Source organism: Drosophila willistoni (assembly GCF_018902025.1).
Source record: "Drosophila willistoni isolate 14030-0811.24 chromosome 2L unlocalized genomic scaffold, UCI_dwil_1.1 Seg168, whole genome shotgun sequence".
Lineage (NCBI taxonomy): Eukaryota > Metazoa > Arthropoda > Insecta > Diptera > Drosophilidae > Drosophila > Drosophila willistoni.
In genome coordinates, this window is record NW_025814047.1 from 733,328 (window position 1) to 754,800 (window position 21,473).

The following is a 21,473-nucleotide window of genomic DNA, read 5'->3' on the forward strand; positions in this document are numbered from 1 at the left end:
CCACAGGTGAGTGATTGTCTCGGTGTGTGTGCTTGTGAGGGAGAGAGCATCGTGAGAGCGAGCTCTCGATTATTATTGCTTTTTATGGTTTCATCTCTTTCGTAACTGATATTCAGAGAGAGAAAAAGAGAGAGAGACTTAACCGGGAGAGGGATTGGAACTGAAAATTCATCGAATCGATGATGTTGTGTCTACACTCCCGAGGCAAACACACACACACACACAATCACGCATGCATATATGTAGAGGGAGACTGGTAGCGACTTATACAGGTAGATAGGCCATCTGTCTGTCCGTCGGTTTGTCCGTCCGAGCCGTCTTAAGCCATGTCCGTAGGTGCAGGCACCTGCATATTTGTGACCCTTAGCCTGAACAGGTCTGCATTCGTCTGAGAGCGAAAGAGAGCGAATGAGTGTAAAAATCAAAAGACTTAGGCAACAAACTTGCCGCCTTAACATCGATTTACTTTTGTTAATCGCTCGCCATCTACCGTTCTGTCTCTCGAACCGTCCCTGTGTGCATTGCCTTCTTTTTTGTTTTTGTACTTTTTTGCGCTTTTCATATATATTTTTCAGTTCTCTCTTTCGTTCGTTCGTTCGTTTGTGTTCATTTTCGAACATTCGAATTCGCCTCTACCTTTTGCTTCAGTTTTCGAATTTTCGTCGTCGTCATTTTCTGGCTTACAGCTCTGAGCCTGATGTGTGTCTCTTGTGAAAGTGGTAGTGGCGCGGCGGCGTCGGTGGTGCTGCAGTTAAGCATCAGGTAGAGACAGAGAGTAAGAGACAGAGAGCCAGATCTTTGAACGCATACCTCAAAGACACACTAGCACACACGCACGCACACACACACACACACACACACACACATATAGAGATATACAGAAAAATAGTTATTCACGTACCTCAAGCACACACAGACTCCGACTCCGTTGCCGTTGCCGTTGCCGATGCTGATGCCGATGACGCTGACTCCGACGCCAACCATAGCTTTCAGCTTTGGCCTCAACCTCAGCTCCAGAGCTCACCTCAGCATCGGTCGGCCGTTCGGTCCGTCGGTAGCGACGGCAATCAACGTTGTGGGTAAAGGGTGCCTCAAATATACATACGTTCCTACGGTATCCACTTGAATACGCTCTCTGTAAAAAAAAAATAAAACCCCAAAAGGAAGGGGAGAACACAAAAGCGAAAGACTCAAGTGGTAATTCAAAGAAAAACCATAGATAACTCTATATCAAAACTCTATTTCCATTTCAATTTTTTGTCATGAGAAAAGTTTCGTCATTTCGTCCATAAGAACACCAACATACATATTCTTGTTGGTTCAATTGTGTTGCCCAACCTTATGTGGATTGTTTTACAATCCTATAACATGGTAATAGGATTAATAAGTGTAAATGTTTCGACCAAGGCATAGATGCTTTCCAAGGGTCACCTGAAAGGGTTTTTTTTTGCATGTTTTGATGTTTAAACAAATAATGCAATTTCATAAATCAACAAAAACTATCTTATTGCAAATTTATTCATTTGCATTTTGTCAAAGTTATCTTTCTATGTCTGTTTATTTATTTCTTAACCGAGGAACAATTTTTGAACATTTTGTATGCTAGATAAAGATTTAAGCCTTTATCAAAACTGGGTTTTAGCCGGCTTGAGGTCAATAAATCTTACTAATTTATAAGATTTTAAATCATACGCAGCACAAAAGGTGAGCAGGTTGTCTGTATAGCTATTTCAAGAACCACCCAGTTTTATCATCAGCAGACTTCACTAAAGAATCCACAGTTGTAATGGCCATACCATATCTTTAACGTTAAAAGTAGTTGGGAATTCAAACTACATGAAGCCAAAAAAGAACGGCAAAGCTTGCAACTGCAGATTCCAACTTTTTTATGTGCAAGCCTTTATATGATACAATTTTCCATTATTTTAGTACAAACAATTGCATTTTTTTTGGATATTTCAATATTTTGGGGTTTTTGTCAATGGACTTTAAACAATCCAAACCTTAAGCAATTAGATTTTAAACAGACAAATACCTGTCAATATACACATACGCCTGTAGAATATATTTAATTCGTGGGAATAATTATCGAATATTAATTTTAACGAACTTAATACAAAAAATACTTACAAATATTTATAAGCCTACTCCCTTAACACGAATTCAAACTTTTAGGTTTCTTTCAATAGGTTGTGAAATAATAAGTTTGAAGATTTATGTCCTAGTTAAGGTAAACCAGTCGACCTATCAGTTTTAATACTGACGAGACTTAGTTCTTGAAAGGTTAAGAAGAAAAGTGCACGAATAAATGGAAAAAGTTTATTTAATGACTCTAAGAAATCAAGGATTCTGATGCAAGACAAAAGCGATTGTAAGATTAATACTATTAAGTAAGCTTAAATTTCATAAATTAGGCTCGTAGAGTTATAGATGATGAGTCATCCATTGATTAAAAACAAAATTAAGAAAAATTCTCTCCCATTAGTTTCAATGATATAGTGATCCGATCCCAACGATTCCAACTTAAACAGTTCAATAAAAAATCAGCACAATTCTAGTAGACAAACTAAAAGTAGTGTGTACATATACTGAAAAAGAGTTAAAAATTTACATAACTCATAAATTAAGTACGCGACTAATTTGGTCGGCTGCTTCGTCAAAGATCCGTAGGGTGTCTTCTTTCAGTGCTCTTCCTACTGAGATGGTCGTTAGAAAGGCGGCTAATTGGTTTATATGGCCCCTAAAAGAATCGTTGTATCTGCAGCTAATGCCGCTTGATCTGCTCTCTAACCGTGGCTATTTTACGGTCACAAGCAAATTGTTATTTTTAAAGAGTTTTTGTTTTTATATATATAGAATTTTCAGCTTCTCCAAAGGCAGGCAGCAGCTGCAAAACTAAAAAACGAAAGAGACTTTCTGTTTTTACCTCCTATTTTCGTCCTTTAGTCTATAAAGTTTGGCGATTCTCTTTAAATAAATTCTTAAATTACTTTACTTTGCTTTTTTTTTGAAATTTGAGTTTTTATTTTCATGTTTGTTTATTATTGCAATATATATTAAATATTTAAAACTAAATTTAGGCTTAGTTTAGTTTAATTTCATTTTTGTTTTGTTTGTTTTTTTTTTTTTGTTATTTTGTTTAATTTGTTTTGTCTTCTTAATTTTTGTATATGAAATCTCTTGATTTTATGTTTTGTGTTTTGTTTTTTATTTGTAATAAATTAACTTTTTTTGGTTTTTTAACTGGTCGAAACTTTTCACTAATGCTTGATTACGTTTTTTTTTCATTTGTTTGAAAATTTTTTGTTTATATACATATACCTCTATATATAGTTAGTATGTATGTATGTATATATGGTAAGTATGCAAGAGTTTTCATTTAGTGTCTGTATGGTTGTGTTTGTGTGTCTCTGTGTGTGTGTGTGTGTGTATCAAAAATTAAACGTTTAACATTTTCTTTTATTAAATTTACTTATACATATCGATTTATTTTTCATTTACTTTTTTTTTTGTTTTGTTTTTTGTGTATTTAAAAACAAGTCTTAATTATTACTTTTTGTTTTTCATTTTTATTCTGCAAAAATGTATTTAAAAATAAAAAATATAACATAAACAATAAGCAAATAACACAACATTTTATTCAGTGTCCTAAAATTAATTTAACAAACCATGGAAAATGTAACTACTAGTCGAGTTATATTCACTTTGTAGTATTAGTTTTTTTTTGTTTCTTCTTTTTTTTTGTTTTTGTTATTAATAGTATTTAGGAAAATTGTCGAATTTTCAATTCCATGAAGCAGCCTGAGTGACGTAGTAATTTAAGTTGCGAATAAACAAATTGGAGTTTTTTATTTTGGATTTTGGTTTTTTGTTTGTTTTTTGTTGTTTTGCTGGCTTTGGTGGGTGGATGGATGGATGGATTTTGAACTGGATCTGTTTCGTAACTGGGTAGGATTGAAATTTGCAACTGGAAGACACTTAAACTCTAGCAAAGTGTTTATGTGTTTATGTGTATTTGTGTGTGTGTGTGTTAGGTATATGTCTTTAAAACTAGGCACACCAACTAACTAAGTACTACTAAATAAACATTCTCTCTTTCTCTCTATTTCTGTTATGATCAGACCAACCAATCTAGGTTCTAATACAAACTTTGTGCTTTCAAATAATGGTTATGAGTGTGTGTGTGTGTGTGTTATGTATGTGTGTGTGTTATCATCATCATCCTCCAGCTCCTTCAACACTACGTCACATTTTTTTTTTCTTTTGGGGATTTCTTATTGGTTGTTAAAACATATGTTAACTTTTGCTTATATTTCGTTCACTGTTTTTTTTGTTTTTTTGTTTATATATTTATAATAATTAATTCGACAACTTTGTTTTTGTTTTGCTAAAATGTAAAGTTAACGATATAATTTTGTTAATTTCATTTTCTTTAAAGGTAATACTGCTTAATGAAGGAGAGTAAATGAATTTCCACTGTGTAATAGTGTGTGTGTTGTGTTGGTGTGAATGATAGGATGAGCGAGTGTGTGTGTGTGTGTTGGGATTTGAGGAGTCAATTATTTGGATTTTCTTTTCGTATTAAACGCATCTCTTTGATATATACACATATATGTATCTGTACATATCTTGCAGAGCTTTTGTTGGCAGTGATATTGCGAAACGTTTTCTTTTGTTTCTATATGGTTTGTTTTTTTTCTTTTCGCATAGAAAAACTTTAAAATATATATATTTATATAGTAGTAGAGAAAGTTTTTGAGAAAGGTTTTCGTTAAAATCTTCTAATTTCGTAGATCTTTCATGGACAATATAACCTTGCATTTTGCTAGTTTGGATTTACTTGATTAGCTTATAAAGTAAAAAGTGTTTAAGTAAATTTACAGAATCTAAATAATACGACGATCTCAATGATTTTATCATAAAATCTAGCTCGAGAGATTAAAAGGTGAACAGGTTGCTCCTTTCAACACTAAAACTAGTTGAGAATTGCAACGAAACAAAGAGAATTAAAGAGTATGCAAAGCTTTAGCACATTTTTTGCATTTCTTTAGCAATTCTTGTAAAGATATCAGACAAAAGTAACTGTATATGGATACACAATTAGAAATTCTGCAAGGATATATAATTTCCGGCGTTGCCGAAGTAAATTTAGTGATCTTTGGTTTTAAAATCAAATCTATATAGGGAAAGACGTGTTTATATATGATGATGGTCACTCCACATATACTATAGCATACACTATACAGTTCTATAGCTTTACATATGTATTATATTTGTATGTGTATGTTTCTGGTTTCAACTGTAGATGAGGCCATCCAAATACTTGCAAAATATTTTAGCCCTCAGCTATTTATTTAAATTTTAGACTTTACCACATTTGCAAGTATTTAGATAGAAAGTTCGATTGCTATGTTTTTTTTTTGTATTTCTGTGGTAGTTGTACTTGGATTGAATTTAAGTTATAAACATTTTCTTGATTTATATTTAATGATTTTTATTATATATAGGTATTTAATTAAATCTTTGTGAAATCTTGCTATTTATTATGTTACTGTTGTTCTGTTGTTGTATTTACAAAATGCTTCGATGTCGTTACTCATATGTATGACCTAAAACGTTTTCAAAACTAATTAAGTTAAATATATATATACATATATATGTGCGTGTATATATACGTTAATATAAATGTATGTAATACGTTTTTAAAAATGTTTTGTTTTCGGTTTTTTTGGTTGGAAAAAGTTTTGCATATTTTCCTTTCTTTGTTTCTTGTTTTGTTTTGTTTTGTATGGTTTGTTTGTTTTTTTTCTTCCTTTTTTTTTGTTTGTTTCATTCAATTTGATTAATACATCTTATGGAACTAATATTACAATAGATGCTATTTGTGTTTGCTCGTTTTACTCGATCGCTTGAAAAAAATGCTTCATCTTCTTCTATTTCCTCAAAATACTTTCAACCGATTTTTTATTTAATTAACAACTAATTCTGGTTTGTTTTTTTTTTTTTGGGGTGTTTTTTGTTTTTATAAACTAATATAAATCGCCCAGTTACGTTATTCTTTGGTTTGTTAACGACTAGAACATACTTGTAGTTAGAAAAGAAGGAATCCGTTTCACATTAATCCAAATATATATAGTACATATATGTATATATATGTGCCTAAGTTTCTGGATTGTCTCCAAAAAGCCGCTTCTCCATGCAAAATGATTATATGGATTCTGATTCTATTGAAAATGACTGGCTACATATTGCTTAAATCACTCCAGAAGCGGCTTTTGACATTTTTTTGACATTTTGGAGGCAATCCAATAAATAATACTTTAAGAAAAACAATAACAAAAATCAACATATCGCTATCGTCAACATCATCATTCCGATTATCACCGAACAATCATCTAAGTGGGGCTATCCGCATTGGAACCAGCATTCGAATTGTCTTGCATTTGAGCGAGTGTCTTGAACTTTTGAGAGTTTAGGAATCTAGGAAAACCAAACAAATTGTAATTAGTACTCTGAAAAAGGTTTGGTAAAGAGTTTCCACTCACCTCGGATATGAGTCTCTGTGCATTAGCGTATAGATCTGTATTTGAGCTTCGTCGAATGTGTGCGTCGTTGGCTCAATCATATTGCGATTGACTATTTCGCGTACTCGCGAATCCAATGACACTTCACGCGGTGACAATATCGATATATAATCCTCATATATCAGGCGCGCCTTTTCCTCGACCACTTCGGCGCTGTTCTCCTTCTTAAGGTCCTCGCAGGCCAACCAAAATAAAATATTCTCTTCACTAAATTCGCTACGCAGAAAGTCCCGGAAAACCTTACGGCCAGCTGAAAGTAAAGAAAGAGTTTTCATTATATCTATTTCACATAAACTGATTATTTGTATACGCACTTGAATTTTTCATTAATTTGTCAAAGCTTTTGCCCCAGCTTCGGATTTCTTCTAGTGTTGGTCTATAAACAAAAACAATAATCAGCAATTTTAAACTAAAAAAATTATTTCTTTTTATGAAAATACTTACTGTTCGCCATCTAAGAATTCGGAACTAACGAGATCACGTTTGGTCGGCGCATTTTCATCGGCATTTTTAATGGCAAGACTGTAAAAAAATAATTTAATAGGTGAATATAAGCAAAAGATGTTTCATAAATTATAAAATTAGTGCGTTAGCGATTTGACCAAACTATCTTATTTTTATAGGATCGAAACAAAAACCATTAAATGATCGAGTATGCCTACTTATAGAATATCTTTTATTCTATTAAAACCTTAAAAAGAAATGTAAAATAAATGAAAAGACAATTTGTTAGCATACTTCTTGGGTTATATAGGAAATAATTAGTTTGAATTTAGCATCACTTTGGACTATAACAATAATGTAGCATACTTTTCGGGACACACTTTAAATCTTTTATTAGTTTGTTAATTAAACTCCAAAACAAACAAAACTAACAACATTTATTTTAATTAAATGGTTTAAGTGTTTTGTTTTTCTTTACGTATTTTTGAGCATTTTTCAACTCGAAAAATGTTTGTTTTTGAATGTAACGAACATTTAGAAGGTTTGGTTTTTATAATTTGAATGTAAACATTATTCAAAATAAACTTTCATTATTACAAAAAAAATAGCCAGGTTATTAATTGGGGATCCAGAAAAGCAATAAATGTACATATGTAACAAATCGGACTGCTCCAGATTACATCCAAAATATTTTTCTTTCTTCAAATTTTTCTCTTAATTCAAGTCACATTCAAATGAAACAAATTCAAAAATGTTTTAGATTATTTGGTTTAGCTCACATAAAATTTAGAGTGTGCGACATTTTTTGCACCATGAACTTTAAAATATCTTTTTAAAATGTACACATATTGACATTTGATAAAGAAAGCAAAAAGGGATTGTTTCAAAAGTAGTAAAAGGTCACTGAAAGTTCTTATCAAAGAATGATATTTATTGGTAACCCTTCCGTCTAGATTTATGTACTGTCCGTTCGTTCTGGTTCACTCTAATCGAAAAGGTTCCATAAAAAAATATAGATTTGCGGGTATATATCATATCGTGGTCGAACTTGACAAAGCTTTGTTATCTGTTTGCCCATTTGCCCAGTTATCAGTTTGCGGCTAACATACATATTAATGTGTGTACATACAGACATACATAAATGTATGTATATGTATTTATGTATGTAATTTGTGAATCAAATGACATGACCAACTCCTTGCCATGTACATACATATATACATATATATAGAAAGGCGCGAGGGCGAAAAAGATTCATTCACCAAAAAACTTGCAACACGCGGCGAGGTGGAAGTAGCCTCCACGAAACACACACACACACGCTCGGTCACGAACCCATACATATGTATGTATGTATGTATGTATGTACATAATATATACTTGAATTTGATTTGATTTAAAAAGTGCCCTTAGCTGTTCTTCTTAGCGCTCCCGAAAATTGTGAATGAATTCAGAGAGAGCCAAGGAAGAAGAGCGAAAGCTTTTTCAACCATACACAATGATTAAAAAAAAAAAAAGAAGCAGAACTTACCACTTGGCCCTATTTTTTTTCGATTGGATTTGGTTTTTGGATGATGTTATTGCGTTTCCCATCGAGCGGCATTAGAAAATAGATAGGAATTGATTGTTGTTGTTGGTTGGCATGTATTATTATTTTTTTTAGTTGAGGGTTAACTAAAGGATAATTGAGGCAACACTCACCAGGAGCAGGAGCAACAACAACACCAGCAGAAGCAACACGGTTTCTGTGATTGCTGTCGTTGCAGCGGAGCATTCGATTCTTGCAATACATTCGAGGTGGCAATGACAGTTGTCACAGTGCCACCGCCAACGCCACCACCGCCTCCTCCTCCACCACTCCCGCCCGCTACTGTTGTTGCAGATGGACCACCGCTGCCACCGTTGTTACCATTGTTAGCGCCATTATTGGAGGCAGCTGTCTGTTGTGATGATGCAGTCATGCCGCGCAGACGACAACCACTGGGTAGCTCGGATACAGTGCAGGACATGCTACAGGAAGCGACAGAGAGACAGCAAGTGTGACAGAACAGAATGCTGAATGATGATATTTTCTTTTCAGCTTGAAGGGCCTTTAACTTAACTAACGCCACTTACCTGCCCTCCCAAAGTTCGAGTTGATGTTGGCGCTGGTGTTGGTGTTGGTGTTGCCACAGCTGCTAGACCGCCCACTGCCACTGACCTACCGTTTGTCGTCGTCGTCGTGGTCGTGGTCGTCGTTGTCGTTGTCGTCCCTCGCCCACACACTCATATACACGCTCACTTGGTGGTTGTGTCTCTTCCTCGCTCTCCCTCTCTCGTTTACTCACAGCAGCAGCAGCAGCAGTAGCAGCAGGGCAGGCGCGTTTGTTTATAAGCTCGCAGGAGAGTGCCAGCTAAGTACCGTTACGTACGTATTTATCGCTCTCTCTCTCCGCTCACACTCTCTCGTTTTCTCTCTTGCGCTCACTTTTTCCTGTTGTTCTTTTTAGTATTTTTTTTTCCTTTTTTTTTTCTCCGCCTCCGTATATTCTCAAAATGCTAAAACTCCGTTACGATTTTACTTTGATTTTTCTTTCTTTTTTTCCGAACTAAGAGCAATTACTTTTGCCTTTCTTTCGTTCTTTCCTTGAGGGCGGGGATGTAGCGCGGGTTTAGGTGGGCGTAAAATTATTGTATTTTCCTTTCCGTTTTTCGTTTTGTCGTTTTGTCGTTTTTTGTGATGTTAAATGCAAATGTCACGACATAGCCTCCGTTTTGCTTTGTTAAAGTCGTAGTCCTAGAAGTATTTCTTCTTCCTGCTTTGCTTGCGTGGGCTGGGGCAGGGGGGAACCTTTTGGCCCGATTTACATATTCCAATTGAATCTGTGGCCCTGCACCAGGGACAACATTACGAAATTTATGAGCAGCTGGAGCTATGTAGTTGTTAAATATTTTTGTTGTTTTCTTGTTTTAGTCATTACACACACACACAGACATGTTCGCGCACACACACATGTTGGCTGGCATACACGATTGGACACGCACACGACCACGCACACACACACACACACACACGCACACGCACACGCACACTGAGGCGCAAGCAGGCACCTTTCAATTGAATGGCTGGCGGGGCGTATGCGTGATTTTTTCTTTTATTTTGTGTGGTTGAGCCTTTTCCGTTGGTCTGATGGAGCTAGTTACTAGTTAGGATTAGCATAGTTGTTGCATTTATCATAAAATATATCTCGAATTATTATTGTTCCCACACACACACACACACACAAACACAGTTACTGGCACACACACACACCTATTGACTCTAGTGTGTGCTTTGGTTTTTGTCGGTGGTCGTCGTCGCCGTCGTCGACGTCGTCGTCGTCGTCGTTTTTGGGCGGTTGGGGGAGGGCGTGTGGGTGTCTGTATGTATGTTTAGGAGCAACGAGTACATACGAATTTTTGCCTGCCACTGCCACTAAAATATGTGTATTTTCTTCTTTTTCTTACTATTCTATTTGCTTTGATTTTCTTGGATTATATTCGTCGTTACTTCGTTTATGATTATCGGATACTAAAAACTACACGAGAATTTTGCAAATTATTTTCGTTTTTCAAATCATTTGACTTGATTTTTGTATCTCTTTAGCCTTTCATTTAGCCATATTTTGTGTTCTTCGGGCTCTGCTTTTACCACACATTTTCACATATTCATATTTTACCTAGCTTTTCCTCTACACACACACGCGCACACACAAACACACACTCACACACATTATTTGTTTTCAGTGGTTTTCTTTATTTAATTTCTTTTTCTTGGTTGTTTCTGTAATTGCCAAAAATTGCCTCACTAAAATCCTCGAGCACAAGTGTTTTATTATTTTTCTTTTAATTATCTTCTTTTTCCTTTATTTTTAATTTTTTTTTTCTTGTATGTGTGGTATATTTTTCTTTATTCTATTTTGTGGGAGAACGTTTTCTCTTTGCTCTTGGGGCAAAGGCAGGCCACGGACTGATTTTCCCAGCCGTGGCAGCATTTGATTTTTCCAATGCGCGCGCTCCTCCCCAGCGAACCAAAAAAAAAAAGGAAAAAAATTAAAAGATCTAGAACGGGAGAGCGACCGATATGGCAGAGAGCGAGCGAGAGAGAGAGCGAGAGTAGGACGGCAAAATGGAGCCATCAGATGAGTGCAAAGGTGGACACGGAAACATTACGGAGAAAGCTTTCACAAATAGCTATACAGTTAAGTTGGGGGTAAGTGAGTGGGAGGAGTGCGCAAGCTTTCGATTGGCAGGGTTGTATTCAAAGGAGAATTCAAAACAGATTATCGGAACAGATTGAAAACGTTTTTGGCATTTGCCATTTGGCCCAAAATAAAACCTAAAATTCACTTTGTTGTCAAACAAATTATATATATATTTTTCTTATTACTTTATTTAATAAGTCCAACAAAAATATTTTGTGTCGGAATTGATTGAAATTAAAGAAAAAGAAAACCGTTAACGCGGAAGCGGAAGTTGAGCTATAAAAGTTTCAGTCGTTCCCGTTTTCATTTATTTTTCTAAATCCTTTGCTTTGATGCTTCAATTCTTTTTTAATAAGTAACAGACATTAATGTTGGTAATATTAATATTTGAGAATAATAATTACAATTTTTTATGAGCTTAATTATAAAAATATCAAAGAAGCTAACTTCGGCAATGCCGAAGTTTATGTACTCTTGCCGTGCTTAATAATAAAAGTTTTACATTGTGAAAATTTGATTTTCATACTTTTAAAAAAAGCTTAGTTCTTCTATAATTTAGATTAATAAATGTTTCATTTGCATTTCGAAGTTTTATCCTTTTAAACTGATGTGTGATCGAAATCATTTAAGGCGGCCTTTTCAGCGAATATTTCATTTAACAAAAGTGGCAAATTAATTAATTAAAGAAGTCTAAGAAATTTTTGTCTTCTAACCGATGTTTTTTTAATAGAACAAATTTAAATAAATGGTTTTCTGATTTACTTTAGCTTTCCTTGAGTTTATTTAACAAAAAAGAACTTATTTCACTTTATTTTACAGGACAAAACCGTAAAAACTTGTTTTTAATACAATTCTGCTTGAAATTTAGTCTGTTAAGGCCTTATAATGACGATTATAGTAGAAAAATATACATATTTTTATACCATACACCCATAGGGTGAAATGGTATATTAAAGTCGCCAAAATGTATGTAACAGGCAGAAGGAAGCATCTCCGACCCCACAAAGTATATATATTCTTGATCAGGATCAACAACCGAGTCGATCTAGCCATGTCCGTCTGTCCGTCTGTCCGTCCGTCCGTCTTTCCGTATGAACACCTAGATCTCGGAGACTGTAAGAGCTAGAGCTACCAAATTTGGTATGTAGACTCGTGTAGTATGTAGAGTGATCAAGTTTATTTCAAATTTTTGCCACGCCCTTTTCCGCCCCCGTAATTTGAAAAACTTGATTATCTCCCGTATTTTTTTACCTTATGCAATCAAATTTGGCACACTTAAATTTAATACTAATATCTAGCAAAATACCAAATTTGATCAAAATCGGACAAAAAACAGTCGAGTTATGCATATAAAGGTTTTTCCATAAGGCCAGAGTTGGCCGTTCTCTGGTGGGGGCGCTAGGGTGCTCGTATGATTGAGTGAGCGAGATACTAAGATATGCTTGTAAAAAGCATGTGAAAATGCATTTGTTTAATAAAGTTGAAATATTTGCTTTACTGGTGTATGGTATACCTAAGTCGGCGAGACGACTTACTTACTTCATTTATATTGTTAATAAATTGCGTTTCTCTATTAAAAACAAAATATGTTGATTTTCATTTAAGAATTTCAATTAAAAATTAATATTTATTGTTATAGTTACTAACAAATTTATATAAAACATAACGTTATAAAATTTGTTGTCATCTATGTGTACAGTCGTATTGTGCAATCCGCTCCAGTTGAGAATACCCAAGGCTGGACAGGATGCCAGCAGACATCTAGGACACCAAAATCGTCACGTTTCTCATGGGTCTGCAGCTTCTTAAGGGGAACAATCAAAGGATTTTGCAACAGATCGCTAAAAACAAACAAAAAGATTAGTTTATTTTTATAATTGGCATGTTTCAACTCACTTGTAGACCATGCCATGGGAGACAATGACCGCCTGATCATCACTGCCGGAAGCAAAGAGCGGATAACGTAAATGGAAAGCCACACTGCGCACTGCATTGCGATGCAAGCGCATGGTTTGATATGGTTTGGTGGACAAATCCAAATCGAACCACAACATTTTCTTATCATAAGTGGAAACCAGTAAATTATCGCCTTTGGGATGTATAGACATGCCCGATATCCATTTGGAATTGGTAAGCAATTTCTTGATCAGCTCCTGCTTAACCAAATCATAGATGCGTATATTGTGTTGAGTCTGTGGAAATAACAAAAAAAAAGAGGTAAATGCATGGGACCGTAAAAATATTATTTCCAAGCCTGTTACTTACGGCTACAAAGAAGCATGGTTTCACAGGATGGAAGAGCACACATTGGATCAGCCCCTTGCTCTTCGAGAAGGGTATTTGAGAGCGTCTCTTGGACAATTGATGAATGAGAGCCGATCGATTTGCTCCCTCGGGCATTACAGTGGCTAGGTAATCACCACGTCCATGCCAGGTAACTTGACGTATTGGCTTAAAGTGATTAATTATAACACGAACACCCTTCTCCTGTTCAGCGGCCTCTGCCGTGGACCATTGTACAGCCGTCTTGATCCGTTCATTGTCAATAATATCTTGATTGGAAGGTTCCTCGGCCAAGAGGTCGTCGGTCTTCTTGATTAGCAATTTATCACCCACTTTGGGATTAACCAGCAACAGGCGACTGCCAGTGGCCACAGCAATAATCGACAGTTTGGCATTGGGACACCAGGCCACACAGCGTACCACATCCTCGGTTTCAATTGTCCGTATGCAACGACCGGTGGCAATTTCCCAAACTAAGAAAAAGGAAACGAAATTATTAAATGCTTCCATCGATTGCATATGCCATATGTTAGACTTACTTTTCACTGTCTTGTCATCGGATCCAGAAACCATATATTCGCCCTTTGGCTCAACACTGACAGATCGCACCAGATCCGTGTGGCCACGATAGACCAGACTTTCCACAGTGGGGAATGGCTGCAAATCTCGGGGTGAGGGCAGTTTGGGTATAAGGTACTCCGCGTCAATGTTAAGCTTAACTCGCTTGGCACGTGGACATAGATACAGATCCAGACAGCGAAGGAATCGTTCACGTAGATAACGTGAGTATGCGGGAACCTCTCGCAGGGATTTAAATTTCTGTGGCATGAAATGCAATTTACGTTTATGGGGCTCATCCTTAAGCTTAAGCCATTGCTTGGTTTCCTTTTCATCGAAAAGATATTCCGGAGGTGGATTGTAAGATTCCGCATGGCCGGGTAGGTCTCGTTTGGGTGCGGAGACGGGATCGTGAATGCGGCGCATTTGCTCTCGTCCAGTATCCGTTTCCCAGAGCATATAGAATTTTGGTCCACGTTTCTGTTGCTTCTCTCGCTCCACTTCCTCCGTGGTCTTCATCCAGCCCATTTTTAAGGCGTGGACCATGCGCGACACACGCTTCTTCTCGGACACCGAGGGCAGAAAAGATCTCTTGTGATCTGGAACATTTTTAATTGGCATTTTCTCCACTTCCGAGGTGAACCATTCAATCCAGGGTTCATACTCTTCGTGCTCCGCATTCGGTATGCGAGCGGAATTGATGCGTTTGATTAAAGCTATGTCGGCATCGCTGAGTACAACTTCTTGACCTGTCTGTGGATCCTTCACTGTGCGCCAGAAATCAGGATCCTCAATTTTACGTAAGAAGTCATCAATTTGATCTCCCTTGATGGGTTTAATAATCTTGTTGCCATCCCAATCATAGCCAATGTGTTTGTATTCATCATACCAATGCATGGGAATGTTGCCCACAGTATTACGTATGTCCTCCTCATCTGAAGTATCCGAATCCTCATACTCTTGCTTGGAAGGATCGCGAGCTGGTAGTGCCGGGAGAGGGGCAACTTCATTATTAGTCTCAGCTTTCGAGCTAGTTGTGGGTTTGTCCTCTACCTTCCCTCCCTCCTCTTCATCATCATCATCATCATCATCTTCCTCCTCTTCATCAACTTCCTCTTCGTCCGAACTTTCTTGTTGCCCTCCCTTTCTGCCCACATAGTTGCCTTCCTCATCACTTTCAAACTCCAAGTCCTCACTACTATCTGACTGATATTCTTGATCTATGCCCTCGTCATCCGTAGAATCCTCACCAGGTTCTTTGACGGTTTGCAACAAGTCCTATGAAATCAAAAATTAATTTCAAATTATTTTGTGTTTTCTTTATTGTTTACCTCTTCTTCTTCTGCATTGTCCGATTGGTCTGACCCGGAAGCCCCATCATTGGTAGCCTCATCCTTTACTTTACGTTTCCTATCCTGTTTTTTGGCCATTTTTACTTTTAACTTGGATAGGAAAAAACAAAACTAGCGCGGGTGCACGTGTTGGTGGGCAACTTTAGTGATGGCAAATTCTTAAACACGATAACACTTATCGGGGGAGTCCTCAACATTGTGGCAGTCATTTTGGACGTATTCACACTTACTTTCGGTCGAGTGGCAACGCTGCGCTCTACTTGCATTTGCATTGAATTTGTTTATAAAGAAAAATAATTTTATATTTTATATAAAATCACTTGCAAAATGAATAATACATGCTCTTACGAACAAATGCTTACACCTTCTGTTTTAATGCAGCAATCCCGTGTTTTTGATAATTAGCATCTGTGGTCAGTGTGAATACGGTTTTGTGACTATCGATCACAAAATATCTATTCGTATTATTTAGAAATTGGTGCAATATAGGAAAACATACATAATATATCCTCGCTCACCCACACTATTTGCTTGTAAGATTAGCTAAAGAAATATCGATTCGTAACGCAGCCGCGAAAATAATTATATTAGTCACTCCAGCTGGAAATCCCATCGATTTGCAATCGGAAACAAACACCCCCGCATCCCGACCCCATCCATACACGTACAAACATACATACACATACAATACATTGAGGGCACAAGAAGGAAAAAATAAAATAAAATAAAATGACTGCACCTCGACGTCTCCGCAAGGAATTAAGTGATTTGCAAGATAGCACAATAAAATCGTTTCGTGATATCAAGGCCGATGACGACAATCTGCTGCGTTGGACGGGGCTCATTGTGCCCGACAATCCCCCATATAACAAAGGGGCATTCCGCATAGAAATCAATTTCCCAGCCGAATACCCCTTCAAACCACCAAAGATTAATTTCAAAACGAAAATCTACCATCCCAATATCGATGAGAAGGGTCAAGTGTGCTTGCCCATCATTAGCACGGAAAACTGGAAGCCGGCAACTCGTACGGATCAGGTTGTTCAGGCACTGATAGCCCTAATCAATGATCCCGAACCGGAGCATCCACTTAGAGCTGAATTGGCTGAGGAATTTCTCAAGGATAAGAAAAAGTTCATGAAGAATGCAGAAGATTATACCAGGAAACATTGCGAAAAGCGTCCGGCAGATTAATACACTCCTTCGTCTAGAGTCATGGTGGGGGAGTTAGTTAGTTGCTGATCAGGATGAGGAGCAACCAATACACACACACACACACACACGACCACGCATACACACTCTAAGAATCAAGTGAAAAGTGAAAATTATTTACTTAAGAATGAATATAAAGTAGAGAAAATTGTTCCGAAATGTTATTAACAAATTGTGTTTTAAAATTTCTTAGATATTATTTAATTTATATAAAGAAAACAAAAAAAAAATAGATTGTGTAAAGAACAAAACAATTCTGTTTCATATTTAATTTTCCCTCAGATTGCTTATGTAATTGCATTAAATGATATAAAAAAACAAAAACAAACAAAACAAAATTTCAATGATGTCGAGATATATGTACGTAAAATTAATTATAACAAATCTGCTGAAAACTTTGCAACTTTTTTAATCTTCTTAGTCCAAAGCTATAAGCACATATTTAGTCTATATATATATATATAGTTCTTAATTTCATTTGAAAAAGATAAATTGCAAAAGTTTTTGAAAAAACAAACTATTTAATTTCATTTTATTATCATAATTACTATAAGTAGTTGGCTTTCCTCTAACTAAATAAGAAATATCAAAGGTTTTTATAAAATTTGTAAATTATTTCATTTGAAATTCATTTTATTAGTTTCATGATTAAGACTATTAACTAATGTTAAACGACTACCATATCGTTTGAATTGCTTGAATTAGTCTTAGACTCTACGGATGCAGTGTTAGCCATGGGCCTGGGAAAGGAATCCTCGCCTAGCATACTCCTATAACAGGCCAAAAGCAGATTATTATTATGTTGAATGAGAGCTTGACTAAATTGATTCTTTTGCAAATATTTGATGTCTATAAAGCTGTGAATAGCTTTTCCATCACTAGTTTCGGTCTTTAACAGGCTAAGCAATTGCTCTGCAATGTCCAAGTCTTGTTTTAGACCATTTAAATTAATGGAAGTTTCATTGATTATCATTTCATTAAATATCATTTCGCCTAGGACTAACAACAGGGAAACGGCATAATGGCTAAGAAAAAGGAAATTATCAAAAACAATTGTCATTGGCTTTTGCTTTAAAACTATTTCAATTAGGTTAGCAAAAAACTTTTGCTGGCCTTGGTGGAAACTTTCGTTCTCTTCAGGTGATTGGTAGTTGATTCCACTTTGATCGGTAGCATTTAGTAAACATTTGGAATTAATTTGCCAAATCGGATCCATTTCAAAAGTGTCCAAAAGACGTAGACGGAGAAGTAGAACCCGCTCAGAGGCAAAGAGACTGCTCTGCAATTGTTGGACAGGTAGACCCCAAGAGACCCGGAGGGATCCATTAAGAGGCTCATGCTTATAGCTAACAATGGCATTGGTGTTGGGGCACTTTTCCAATTGATTGAATTCCCGACGCAGGCAATACATTTGATGGAGGATATCACCCTGTTGGATTTTGGCACGCTCTGTGTAGGAACCACCATAAATGGGTACAAACTGGCCAAGTGGCTTATTCAGACTCGCCTTGTTCGACACCAGACACAGATCCTCGGCCAGGGGTCGCACTTTGTAGCGATTGTAATACATGGAAGAGACCAAACCGCGCAAATCATGCAAATGTTGTGTATATACACGGTCATTGGACTCATACGCATAGATACTTCCCTCGATGGCATCCACCTGGAGTTTCATAAACAAACGACAACCAATTTCATGTTGCAGTAGAAAATCTTTGGGTATATCTGCTTTGGCAAACAACGGCATGACCATGGCATCTTGAGGATTAGACAGTTTCTGAAGCATTTCCTCAAGTAATCGAGCCAAACCCGGTGCCTCTTTCTGATAATCCAAACAAATGACATATACTTCGGAATTTCCACGCTTCGAGGTGGCCGGCTTGTAGAGATTAACATTCTCGAAGACGCAATTCAGCAGGTAAAGCAAGGAAACACTGCAAGCCTCGAAGAGTGTAAACATTTTGATGACAAATGTTCCACCCTTTTTCAAAATGCTCAAGGCAGTAATAATCTCGGCAGAGAAGAGACGCTGGACAATTTCTTCTTGGGATTCGGGTTGCTGGGCACAATCGATAGAGCCATCGGCAGTGATGAGATCGACCTCCTGGCCTGCGAAATCTTTCATACAACGATCAGTCATTCCCTTAATGTTGGAAACATTTATTAGATTTCCCGTCAAATCCTCATGAAATATCCAGTGATCCAAAGTGTGGAAAATAAAGCGATCGTCGGTGATCATTTCAGTTAATGCATTTCCCTCATAATAAGGATTAAGGGTGGTTGAACGCCAATTCCATTTGATCTGTATATATAAATATATATCAATAGTAACTGAGATTTATATTTGTGGATCTTTAGCTCACCCACCTCATCCTTCTGATATTTGGAGTGTAAATAATGATTAAGGGCAGCTATAAAAGCGCCAGGCGCTTCGCAGAGATGCACCGTGTTGAGCTTTGGCTGGCTCACCACAGGATAACGATGCAGAACCTCAAAAAATTTGCACCACGCGACTGTTACAAATTCTGCTTTTGTTTCGTTTTTCAAGCGCCAGGACACTTCTCCGGAAGGATCTCGTCGATTTGTGTGTGAACTCCATTCCTCCACTCCATAGTCATTGAGTTTGCTCTTCACCGCATTCAAATTATCCTTGAGCGCCAGCAGAGCCGGGAACTGATAATATTCTCCAAAATGGGGATTCTGCTTTTGGTCGGGCGGCAATTGCCATGCCTGTGGTGCCTTTGGTTTTTGATACTGAAATTTCTTGCCAAATATTTGCTCAACTTCTTGGTGTAAATTTAATTTAATGGACGGCATCCTCCACCAATCCGCTTCCTAATTCTTTCTTGGCCGAATTGCGAATTGTATAGATTTAAACAAATCACTTAATTTCGCACATCAAGAATTCAAGAATCAAACAGGTATTAAAAACAACACTAAGCCCCCGCAGACAGTGATGCTGGGTCTACCATTATTTTTACTTGACTCACACTATTTTGTTGGCTAACATTTAGCGCCACTGTGCTGAGTACGTTTTCGGAGCAATGTAAGATTTAACAGCATGTTTATCCGAATAATGTTAAACAATTTGCCATTCAAATCGCCAAGTTGACAAAACAAGTTTTAGGACAACATGGAAATAAATAAACAATCAAATTGTATGCGAAACCTTTTTCAACAATGTTCCCAATGTATGCTTTCAATTTCAGTAAAAAATTCCGGAATTTCCATCAAAATGCCCAGATGAGTTAAGCAAATGCAAGCCAAACAGATCAAGACAAAATAATTTCAATCACAATTCGACTCTGATGACTCCGAAATTTCAGTTTCGACTCCGAAACGAACGGCCACATCGTGATGGCCATGTAAAACGTAAAAAACGTGTCCCGCTGCTGAAAACAAATTTCGTACGTTTTGTGCTAACAAAAGTAATTAAATATTGCAGAAAACGCTGCAAGTAATTCAAATTAAGTGAAAGACAGCGAATTCCATGCATTGCTAAGCTGTTTAATGCAAGAAAAGTGCAAAAATTGTGTGCGTGAAAATTTTTTCATAAATCGATTTTCTTGTTTGCTTCGGTTTCGGAGTTGACGAAAAATCGGACTACCAAGCCGACACAAAACATCGCGTAATGAACGGCGTTGGCCCATGAAATTTAAAGGCCACCCAAAACAAAATCTATCAACGGCGCTGAGCAGCATTACAAACAGAATTGTTTATTCTGTATGTGTGTGCAAGTGTGTGTGTATGAAATATAATTGAACAAAAGTTATTTTATTTAATGTACCATTATTAGTTTTATTCAGTAATTTATGTAGTTTTCCAAAAAAAAAATAATTAAATACGGCGCCAAGCCGCCGAGTCGAGAACAGCAACGCCGTTGCACTCGCATAAATATGAACGGCCTCGTACTCTTCGGCGTCGTCGACATGTCTTCGGCTCGGCCGCCATTATTGCTTGCTTCTTTCCAGCAAAAAACCACGCTATAATTCGTGAAATTTTGTTAAAATTTTCAATGGAAATTATCAAGCAAATTTAGCTTGCAGGTGTGTGAAAAGTGACGGAAATTGTGTAAAAAAATCATCTAAATGCTAAAATGCCATTGAAAATGTAAAATGATTAAATAATTGCCAAAATAAAAGCGAAAAACAAAAAAATCCACATGAGAGCGAGAGAGAGACTGAGTGAAAGAGCGAGAGAGACAGAGAGTGAAGAGGCGACGATGGTTTTTTTTTCTTCTCCTTCTCGTCGTGTTTTGCGCTTCGTCTATATATGTATCGCATTTTTTTTTCATCTTAAATTCGCCGTATTTGTTTGAAAATGTTGAAAATCGCCGCGTGTGTGTTTGTTTATGCCGCCTTTTTTTTTGCGTGTGGCATTTCTCAATTTTATGCGAAATTTTTGAATTAAATGTTCAAATAAAAAGTAATATTTAGGATTGTAAGAATGTGTAAAAAGCATGGGAATGATGAAGAAAGGAAAAATTGTAAAACAAACAAAACAAAAGACATGATTGTTTTTCGCGCGCGGTATTTTAAAGGTGTTAGTGTGTGTGTGCATGTGTTTGTGTGTGAATGTTTTACCTATGCATGTGTATATGTGTGTGTCTTGTTTACTCACTAGTTTTTTTTTCTTGTCTCTTTTGTTGTTTTTCTTGCAGATTTTTATCAATATCAAAGATAACGACAAAACAAAAAAATAACAACAAACGGAAAACTATATAAATCAGTATCGGCAAAATAAAAGAAGCAGCACAGCAATAATAACAACAACAACAACAACAGCAACAAACAAAAACAAACGCAAGCAAATACAAA

The 21,473-nt window shown here is 36.6% G+C and overlaps 4 protein-coding genes across 6 annotated transcripts; 1 reads left to right on the top strand and 3 right to left on the bottom strand.

Moving 5' to 3' along the window:
- Positions 1–5,804: 5,804 nt before the first annotated feature.
- Positions 5,805–11,025, bottom strand: LOC6643325 (regulator of G-protein signaling 17). 3 transcript variants are annotated; one of them, XM_015178238.3, is made up of 7 exons: positions 9,144–11,025; positions 8,730–9,038; positions 8,560–8,568; positions 7,029–7,106; positions 6,899–6,960; positions 6,546–6,834; positions 5,805–6,480 (listed from the first exon to the last, which is right to left on the bottom strand). In XM_015178238.3, the coding sequence occupies exons 2-7, from the start codon at positions 9,035–9,037 to the stop codon at positions 6,396–6,398; spliced, it is 831 nt and encodes a 276-aa protein (XP_015033724.1). In that variant the 5' UTR covers position 9,038; positions 9,144–11,025; the 3' UTR covers positions 5,805–6,395. The 3 variants fall into 3 exon arrangements, with proteins under 3 accessions (XP_015033724.1, XP_002066189.2, XP_023032061.1); XM_002066153.4 differs by having other exon boundaries at positions 8,730–9,083; XM_023176293.2 differs by lacking the exon at positions 8,560–8,568.
- Positions 11,026–12,904: 1,879 nt separating this feature from the next.
- On the bottom strand, positions 12,905–15,601 carry LOC6643324 (ribosome biogenesis protein BOP1 homolog). The gene is made up of 5 exons (XM_002066152.4): positions 15,424–15,601; positions 14,074–15,370; positions 13,517–14,007; positions 13,148–13,443; positions 12,905–13,092 (listed from the first exon to the last, which is right to left on the bottom strand). Exons 1-5 carry the CDS (start codon positions 15,520–15,522, stop codon positions 12,939–12,941), a joined length of 2,337 nt encoding a protein of 778 aa, XP_002066188.1. The 5' UTR covers positions 15,523–15,601; the 3' UTR covers positions 12,905–12,938.
- A 299-nt stretch (positions 15,602–15,900) lies between these two features.
- On the top strand, positions 15,901–16,815 carry LOC6643323 (ubiquitin-conjugating enzyme E2-18 kDa). The gene is made up of 2 exons (XM_002066151.4): positions 15,901–15,977; positions 16,036–16,815. Exon 2 carries the CDS (start codon positions 16,174–16,176, stop codon positions 16,636–16,638), a length of 465 nt encoding a protein of 154 aa, XP_002066187.1. The 5' UTR covers positions 15,901–15,977; positions 16,036–16,173; the 3' UTR covers positions 16,639–16,815.
- Positions 16,241–19,623, bottom strand: LOC6643365 (cap-specific mRNA (nucleoside-2'-O-)-methyltransferase 2). Its single transcript, XM_002066150.4, has 2 exons — positions 19,024–19,623; positions 16,241–18,958 (listed from the first exon to the last, which is right to left on the bottom strand). Exons 1-2 carry the CDS (start codon positions 19,471–19,473, stop codon positions 17,324–17,326), a joined length of 2,085 nt encoding a protein of 694 aa, XP_002066186.1. The 5' UTR covers positions 19,474–19,623; the 3' UTR covers positions 16,241–17,323.
- Positions 19,624–21,473: the final 1,850 nt, after the last annotated feature.